Source organism: Rhopalosiphum padi, chromosome 3 (assembly GCF_020882245.1).
Source record: "Rhopalosiphum padi isolate XX-2018 chromosome 3, ASM2088224v1, whole genome shotgun sequence".
NCBI classification, from domain to species: domain Eukaryota; kingdom Metazoa; phylum Arthropoda; class Insecta; order Hemiptera; family Aphididae; genus Rhopalosiphum; species Rhopalosiphum padi.
The window spans coordinates 71,668,564-71,678,324 of NC_083599.1; the positions used below are offsets into that span (position 1 = coordinate 71,668,564).

The window sequence follows — 9,761 nt, forward strand, 5'->3', positions numbered from 1 at the left end:
GACTGATATCATCATTATATTGTACTATTGTTTGAAACGCGCGAGTTTCGTTATCGCTCGTAAGCTTCTGTGCGAGTGACAACCACAGTTTCTCTCTCTTATGTTGGCCAAAATTAAGCGTATGTTTAGTGGTGATAGGAATATCGTATCCATATTGGGTCTGTTTATCAATTATTGTTTGTAGTTTTATTTTCACACAAGACAATACGGTAGTCTGACGATTACACGATAGGAATGGATCATTTCGCGTTTGTATACATTTCCTTTTCAACGTTGAACCTCTGAGCGCACTCCGCGAAAACATCTTTAGGCAAAGCTTGTCGTTCGTCTATTATCCGTATCCAAAAGGTTACTATAATTTTGTGACTGCGCATAACAATTGAACGCCTTGAAAAGGTCCTATAATATAACAATATTTTATTGACAAAAGTCCACAACAACCGACTGAAAGTACAATGGTAAGAAAACAGCTAATTTTTTTGTCACAGTACGTGCTCTGAAAATTGGTCGAACTAATTAAAATATATTTCAGTTTTCCCTGAGTTTATTCAATGACATACTCCGACCATTCAACACGACATACAGATGCTGGTCAGTGTCGATGCTCCCTGGTACCGAACGAGAAGACGTTGAACGTGGTGGAAAAAGTAAGACGCTTGAAATCATTATTGTGTATTTTATTATATTATTTTTTTTAACAATGGTTTCAGTTATAATGCCCCCGTCAGCTCTGGATATATTGACTCGGTTAAATATCAACTACCCGATGTTGTTCAAGCTAACTAACAAAAGAAGCAACAGACAAACTCATTGTGGTGTATTGGAATTCATTGCAGATGAAGAAAAAATATATATTCCTTATTGGGTATTAATTATATTTTACATAATATTAGATATAAATCTAGTTGAAATTCCACTTGTTTTTTTTTTCATACATTCATATTAAATCTACTCACAACAATGAAATCATACATTCATAGTTATTTCGGCTGTCATATAGTATGCGGTCTACCGGCAAACGCGTTCTACTGGCCACTGTAGGATGAGGTTTTTACATAGGTTTAAGTTTATTTTTAATAGATACACTTTAATCTTTTTCTTCGGTCAATACTTTATCTTTATTGCCTTATACACAGATAACAATACTTCGACATTTTGTAAAAGAGCCCATAGCTCAGTACGTCATTTATTGCGCGACACAATTTATATTTTATACATTCAATATGTTGGCAAAAGAATTTTATAAAAAATTTTATACTTATTACTAGGGCTGGGATTTTAATGCTCTAAAAAAACCCGAAAAATGCCCTAAAAAAATGACAAAACTCGTACTGAACGTCGAACGATAATATCATCAGACGTCGATTTTACCGATTTAAGATTATTTAACAGGAAATGCGGGTAGAGGTTACTCAAACCTTGTCCGATAATATAATACGAATTACGAGTACCTACTTATAATCTGTTATATTTATTTAAAAACCATGTTGGTGTAAAAATCTTAAAATCTTAAAATAAAATTTTAAATTCATACACTTGGTTTCCAAAACCTCAAAAAATGCCCTAAAAATTAAGAAAATGACCTAAAAACTAAAAAAAGCCAAAAAATGCAAAATAAACTTTCTTATTCTCATTCAAATGTACATATAATAAATTTGTGACAAGACGAGCATTGCACAGTAAGCTTTGAAAAACAATGCAAAGTGCATCAAAATCCCAGCCCTACTTATTACTATTTTTTATTTTTTTATTAAAAATTAGTTTGTCAAAAAAATTGTTGTCAATGAGTATAAATAAATTTAACGTAATACAATGATATATATTATTGCAGATATCTCATGGAAACATGGTGGCGTGGCATAAATAAATCAGATTTATTTAATGCATTTTTGAGAGATATGGCGGAAGTTTTTGTATAACATATTACATTATATTTATTTATACTCATTGACAACAATTTTTTTGACCAACTAATTTTTAATTATTAATTTTTTACTATTACTGCTACAATAATCATACTTTAATATTATGATATAATTTTTCATTTATTTATTTGCGGTAGACCGCATACTATATTCGTAAATCGCCGGTAGACCGCATACTATACTCGTAAATTCACCGGTAGACCGCATACATGACAGCCGTTATTTCAGTGAGCAAATTTAAATCAATTTTTACTAAAATTGAATAACAACTTATTATCTATATTACAATTGATTTATATATAATTATATAGATTTATTATAATTAATAATCTATTATTTTAGGCCTAATTAAATTAATTGTTAATTATAAATTTATAATTTTAAAAATATTACATGAGTAGTAAAAATAAAATATATTTTTAAAATGCAATGTGAGCATAGGATTTATTTTAAATTGAGATTACCTGTATTATGGTGTATGTAAAACAAGTTTCATAGGCTAGTTTGAAATTTAAACTATTGTAATTCTTGTTTGTATTTTATTTAGATGATGAAAAACTTATTGCTAGACGAAGGAGATATAGTGCAAGTCGAAAGTGTTTCATTAGAAGTAGCTACCTTCTCAAAGTTCCAACCTCAAAACTCTGAATTCTTGGATATTACTAATCCAAAGGCCGTTTTAGAAAATTGTTTGCGCAATTTTGCTTGTTTGACTACTGGTGACGTAATAGCCATAAAATACAACCAAAAAGTTTATGAAATGTGTGTGTTAGAAACCAAGCCGGGTAACGCTGTTAGTATCATTGAATGTGATATGAATGTTGAGTTTGCTGCACCAGTTGGTTACCAAGAACCTAAACATGAAAAAAAACCAGCTGCAGAAGAGATGATGGTGGATCCTGCTGATTTAATGCCAGAACCAACAGGTTTCATAGCATTTAAAGGTTCAGGCAATCGATTAGATGGTAAAAAAAAGAAAGAAAATCCTGACGATCAATTGAATCAGTTTAAAGCAGCATACCAAAGAGGTATTCCAGATTATAATTATTCCATTGGAACTATACAGTTCTTAAGGAATATTCGTCCTGTGAATAATGACAATGAGGTAATTATAAAATTTCAATTTAATCTATATCACACTGAAATTTCAATACACATCCGCAACATAAATAAATAGTTAAGACATTGTCTTTATAAATCCTAAAAACAGTAAAAACCTATAAAATATAGCTCTAAAAATAGCATTAGCTCTAAAAAATACTAAAATATGCTCTAAAAAAAAAAACTACTAATTAATTGTTTATTCTAATTTAACTAAAAAATTTACTTCTCATATGTTCTGTTGCTAACAATTTATAAAAATGAGTTGTATTCACTCTTCATCTAAAACCAAACAAAAATGTTTAATGTTCTTAATAAAAAACAACAACTGACGACCACGATAGGTATGATAAAATATAATATTAAGTGATATTAATGACGATTGCTAGTTAACAATTAAGATTAGTAATCTAACCTATTTTTATTTAATTAGCCATAATAACTTACACAAGTGAAACAAATTAATATTTTTTTAATAATAATTTTTTGATTCTCGATTCATTGTTTTTAAAATGCTAAATATGATCCAAATTTTGTACATAAAATATGTTCTGAAAATCCAAAATAAAATTTCGTACTCAGCATCGTTGGGTTATGAAATATATTTTGGAGGTATAAACTGATAAAAATATGAAAATATATACAAGTATTGGCCTTAAACATAATTAACACATTATTTACATTATTATTACCAACTACAACTGATCCAAAAGTGAATATGATGTTCAAACGCACTAATCATATATCAGTCATTTTTGACTCACTAATTGAATCACTAATTTGTGAAATTGATTATTTAAACAAAAATATTTTTGTGGTTTAATTTGAAGGTAGTTTTTATCAATAAAAAAACTATACATTTTTTTATTATTTCTTAGTTAAATTTAATAATACATATTACATTAATGACTTAATTTTTTACATTTCAGAATGAAAATCAAGAAGGATTCAAGCCATTTGCAGGTTCTGGATCAGTATTGAAAACTAAAAAAAAAAAGAAATAAGATAATTTTCTTTTAAAGCATGTACATATGTTTAATATGAAAGGGTTTAAATTTTAAAAAATGTACATTTCTCAAAATAAATTTATTTCATTGTAAAATGGTTTTAACATGATAATTATTTTATAGTTAAAAATAAGCATTTTATACAGTTATAATATATATTCAAGTATTGGCACATGCTTATAGTAAATATAATTATCACAATAAAATAAGAAATGTTATGGAGATCATAAAAATTTAAAATAACATAATTTTCTGTGGTTTATTATTATAATTATTTTCATATATGTTGTCAATGATTACTACATGATAAATGATTATAAAGAAAATTAACTAGTTTAAGATTAATATTTTGTTAAAAATTATGTTCATTACTAAATCAACAACCAAAACGACCATCTATTTCTAATAATAAGTTTATCCATTAAAATTTTAGAAGTATAACAATATAAATAATCAACATTTTAATTAATGTCACATTTTATATGATCTTTAAAATCTAAAATTAAAACCATTAAATAATATTAAATATTTTAAAATAACATAAGACTAGTTTTAATATTTTTATATTGGATCCTAGCCGTATCTTAATTAGGGTAATACATGTTGTAGATACTATATTACAGATTAATTAAATTAAATAATAAATAACTGAAAATAATATAATTGAACTAAAATAAATTTATATGAGATATTTTACATAATTCTTCTGTTATTGTGTTATAATAATGTTTTAATAGTAAATCCTAATTATATTTTACAATTAATATCATTATAAATTAAATTTGCATTAATTGATTATAAAAACATACCGTATTATATGAATTATATTCATTTAATAATTCAATTTAAAAAAACTAAAATCTGTCTTTAAACATGATGCTATAAATTAAATTATTTACTATAAAAAAATCATTTATGATAAATATGATGAAAATTTTAATAAAAATATCACCAGGCCATTGGCAATAATAACATACATAAAACCTAGCAGCATACAATGCTTTTTCATGACTCATCGATCTGCCATGGCTAAAAACGCATTTAATCCAGTAAATCAAATGATAAAATAAGATTTTTATTAAAATTATCAGTCATGTTATTGGTTATTAATTTATTGTAGATTGGAGATTTAAAATGAAAATAGGTATAAGAATGTGTCTTAATACTTTATTATAACCACAAATTAGAATCTCGTTATATGTCGCATGTGGACTTTGCATAAATTGTCAGTAATAAATTCAACAGAGTAGGTCATCATATGAATATAACTGTATTTAGAGGATTAATTAATAATTAAGTTACATTTTATTCAAATCATTTTTTACAAAGTGTATTCAAATAATATTTTCAATTATAATTATTATTTGATTAGTTTTAGAATACAATTATTTGAATAATTATCTATTATTTTATTTTATTAAAGATTAAACATATAAAAAACAATCAATGTAGATCTTTTATCTATGGACCAATCGTTATCTCCCAATGTTAAATGCATATCGTTTTTCAATGCTGGTAAAAATTTTCTTGTAAGATTGGCTATAGTTAGAATGTGATAGTTGTTTTACTACACGAGCACCCAAATTTTGAATCCGAAGACAGTTGCTGCACTGTGGGTTAAAATTTGTACTCCTGACTTTTACGTCATAACAGACAAACCACTATCAATACAATGATTTAACTTGCACCGAATGACACTTTACAATATAGTCTATCATATGTTATAATTTCGTTCATATGTATAAAAAATATATTGTAATATAAGCCAAACAAAATTATGAGTGACTAGTTACTGTCGAAAAAAAAAAGAAAAAATAGCTAATAATAACACTAAATCCATTAATTTTTTATTTATTTTTATATTATATAACTATGTAATAGATACATGATAAACTATTAAAACTATTTATATCACTTATTGTAAAAAAATATTTCACTAGGTGGGTTATTTTTCATACCTCCGTGCTGGAAATATGATTTTAGAAGTGGGACAAACGGTATACTATCATTCCTAAAAGAGTTAATGATATACACCTTAATTTTTATACATGGATGCCACTGACTTTTGGTAAATAAAAACAAGAGAACTTGTAGACTTGACTTTTTACCCACAATTCTATGAAGTATAGTATTATCATTGTTGACGATTGTAATATTTAACTTGAATTTATCATCTAAGCGGAACAGTTTACTTACATTTTTATAATACTTTGAATACAAGAAAATATTTAAGTAAGTTATATTAAATCCCAAAAGTCGGAGGAATAGTTTTTTTTTTTGATATTTTTTTAATATAAAGTACAAGAATTTTAATATTTTATAGGAGTATAACACTTCAAAATTGAAATATCAAAATCACAAACAACTAGATTACTTTAAAGTTTAATAATAAGTTACGTTATATATTGCAATATTAACACTATTTAAGCTTAGTAATTAGTATAAATAATCTATGTTACACGCTTGAGACGATGAGTACTGGTAAGCCTACCAATTAAAGCATTATGAGGGATTTAAAAGGAAATATGTAACAGAATAAATTTTAGTATGATACTGTACAACACAACTAATTAACATTTTTATTAAATAGACTTGATTGAGATTTGCATTAAAAACTGATTTATAATTATTTTCAAACACGTTAATAGAATTTTTTAGTACTGCAATGCAATGACTATAAATCTATTGTACAATTGTATCATCATAATAATTTATTTATAAAATATAATTAGTTGTATTTGTATACTTTTATAGTTAATTAGTTATTACAATATTAGTATGAGTGAATTTTTTTTTTCTTTTAAGAATTTGACTTAAACAAAATTGTTATTTTTAAATATTTTATATAATTAAGTTAAATTGTCCCCCTAAATAATATAAGACTTTTGAGTAAAGCATTTATTTCAGAATAATTTGAATACATTCATTTTTTTTAAATATTTAAATTTATCAATTTAAAAGATCCTTTAAGACATTTTAAAATCCTTAAAAGAGATGTGTTCCATTTACAATTGATATAATTTAATAATATTAACGTCTTTGATTCCATGATCCAGACACTGGAAGTCCACTGCGTCTTATAGGAGGTCCTCCGCGATCCATCGAAGGCCCGCCCCGACCTCGTCCAACTAAAATTGTATAATAATAATTAATTTTAATCATACAAAATATACTGTTAATTCTTAATTAATAAAAAAAGATCGATAGATACCCGATGATTGTATCTTTCCATTCTTTCCACGTAGTGCTACTACTCCACTCATAGTCATTTTACTTTTAAACATAGGAGCATTCCAAATCATGTCAGGTAGTATAATAAAACAAACTTTTTAGGGCATTTTTGTGTGTTTTATAGGTCATCAACATCCTAACTCTAATCATGAAAAAATGATTGATTTACCATTAAATTTCTGTTATAATAATAATTATTGGAATTCAATATCATGGGTTGTGGATTTTCTTTATGTTTAATTTTTAAATGACAACAATAATAAACTAATTGATGATAAATTATGGTTGGGTTGTATTTCAACTACCTATGTTGCTGAAACGAATTCTTCTGTTTCTGTTACACATGAGATATCAGTAAAACTAAAGAGTTGTTAATAAAATATTGTTTTATAATGTGAAATTATATTTTTAACAAAATAGGTATAGGGTATTAATTTGAGATTTCTATTTATTCAACTTAGAAATTTGATCATTCTGAAACCTATCATTATCACATAACAACAATAAATTTAATATTTTACACAAAGTGTTGAATTCAATTTATGAAGTATTAAAATAATTTAATGAAATTGAACATATATTATTCAAGAATGTAGAACTATATATTTAATTCAATAAACATAACAATCATTTATACTTCTGTTAATAAGTTACAGAGTAGTTTTTATATCACTATCTACAGAAATTATAATTATTCAAAAAGCTTATTTTTTATACTCTTTATTATAGTTATTGTTATTATTAATGTAATCACTGTTATAGATAATAACCCCTAATAAACCTATTCTTGATCAATTTTTCCTTACCAATGAACGTGAAATAATAAATCAAATCTTAAACTAAAAAATGGTTCTTCGACTGGTTTAGAGATGGTATTACAATCAAATTATTAAAAGAGAATAAACTTGCATTAGTCTCCCTCCTAAAGCATATTTTCAATCTTAGTCTTTCAAAGGCAACCAGATTTATCAAAATGTCCATAGTCACACCAATTTTCAAAAAAGGCGAAACAAATTTAATCAATAACTATTGACCAATCTCAATGATTTCAAATATTACAAAAATATTTGAAAAAATTGCTAAAAATAGACTTGTTACATTTCTAGAAACAAACAACATTATACATCAATCACAATATGGTTTCCAAAAAGATAAAGGCACAGATCAAGCCATCGCTAAAGTGACTGCATTTATTTATAAATCCTTGGATGAAAGTAAAAAATGTGCTACGGTTTATTTAGATCTTGCTAAGGTATTGATCATAGCATAATATTACACAAGATAGAACAATTAGGATTACGAAATAAAGCTTTACACCTACTTTGCTCATATTTTTTTTTGTTACGTTGAAACTTATAAAAAACTAACTAAATTTTGGTCATCCCATCTTATTCAACCAAAGATTAATGTTGCTCTTACACCAACAAAAGCTTTTATCGAAATTATGGGGGGGGTATCATAAATGGAGTAATGGACATCCGTTTGAATTTTTAGACTATTTTTTTATTTTGATTATTTTATTTAGCCTACTTTGAAAAAGTGTCAATGGATGTCCACTGAATTTTAATAAAAACCTACAATGATAATTTTTATTAATTTTAAACCATTGTTAGGAACATTAAGTAAAACATTACAATCTACAAAATGTTTTATAATACCTACAAATTAAAAGGCATACAAAACAGATGTTTAACTTTGACATCGTAACTAATCTATACAACATTTAAACTTAACTTCACTATTTTAATTTTAAAAGTTGACGTGTGACGTCTTGCTTTTTGATTTGCAAATGATTTTATAATATTTTCATATGATAATGAAACAAGAAGACTTGACTCAATTGTTAGAATTACCAATTGCCATGCTGTTTAATCTTTTTTGTTTTATTTTTAAACGCAAGTACGTTTTTATTCGTATATTTCGCATAAAAATGAACGTTCTGTTGAACAGTTTGCTGTAGGTGTACACACAAAAATAAGAATTACAATTATTAATTATTTTTCGTAACTATAAAGTAATTAATTTTCCAATTTATTTTTTATATGTTTGATGTGTTTTGATAAAACATTACAAAATTTGCCGCCCCTCCCCATATTTTGCTCCCCTAGGCGGCATGTCTACAGACCTACAGTATCTAATGAGAAATCCACCTTTACGTTTCATACAAGTACTAATAACCAAAGGCGTAGCCAGGGGGGAGGGTTTCAGTGTTCAGACCCGCCCCCCGAAATTTTTTCTTGAAATAAGATTGAATAGGTTTAAATGCCTATTATATTTAAAACTTGTATAATATAACATATTTATACTCTAAACCCCCCCCCCTCCCCAATTTTTTTTCTGGCTACGGTCTTACTAATAAGTAATAACTATACTCTATAGTAACTAGTATCACTAGTTGAAGCATTGGAAAAACCTCTAAATAAGACTGTTATACTATTTCGTATACATTTTCCATCGTATTAAGATAACTAAAAAATTTCTTAAACAAGATATTTCA

General features: G+C 26.1%; 1 protein-coding gene across 1 annotated transcript; it reads left to right on the forward strand.

Annotated features, from left to right (window-relative positions):
* Positions 1-52: 52 nt before the first annotated feature.
* Positions 53-4,128, forward strand: LOC132924852 (ubiquitin recognition factor in ER-associated degradation protein 1-like). The gene is made up of 5 exons (XM_060989293.1): positions 53-458; positions 533-647; positions 711-865; positions 2,473-3,030; positions 3,956-4,128. The coding sequence occupies exons 1-5, from the start codon at positions 456-458 to the stop codon at positions 4,028-4,030; spliced, it is 906 nt and encodes a 301-aa protein (XP_060845276.1). The 5' UTR covers positions 53-455; the 3' UTR covers positions 4,031-4,128.
* Positions 4,129-9,761: the final 5,633 nt, after the last annotated feature.

Excerpts from the sequence above, each read along its gene's own strand:
- LOC132924852 (XM_060989293.1), top strand. Across the intron at positions 866-2,472 it reads AAATATATATTCCTTATTGG|ATGATGAAAAACTTATTGCT; the intron begins GTATTAATTATA and ends TATTTTATTTAG. Across the intron at positions 3,031-3,955 it reads CTGTGAATAATGACAATGAG|AATGAAAATCAAGAAGGATT; the intron begins GTAATTATAAAA and ends TTTACATTTCAG.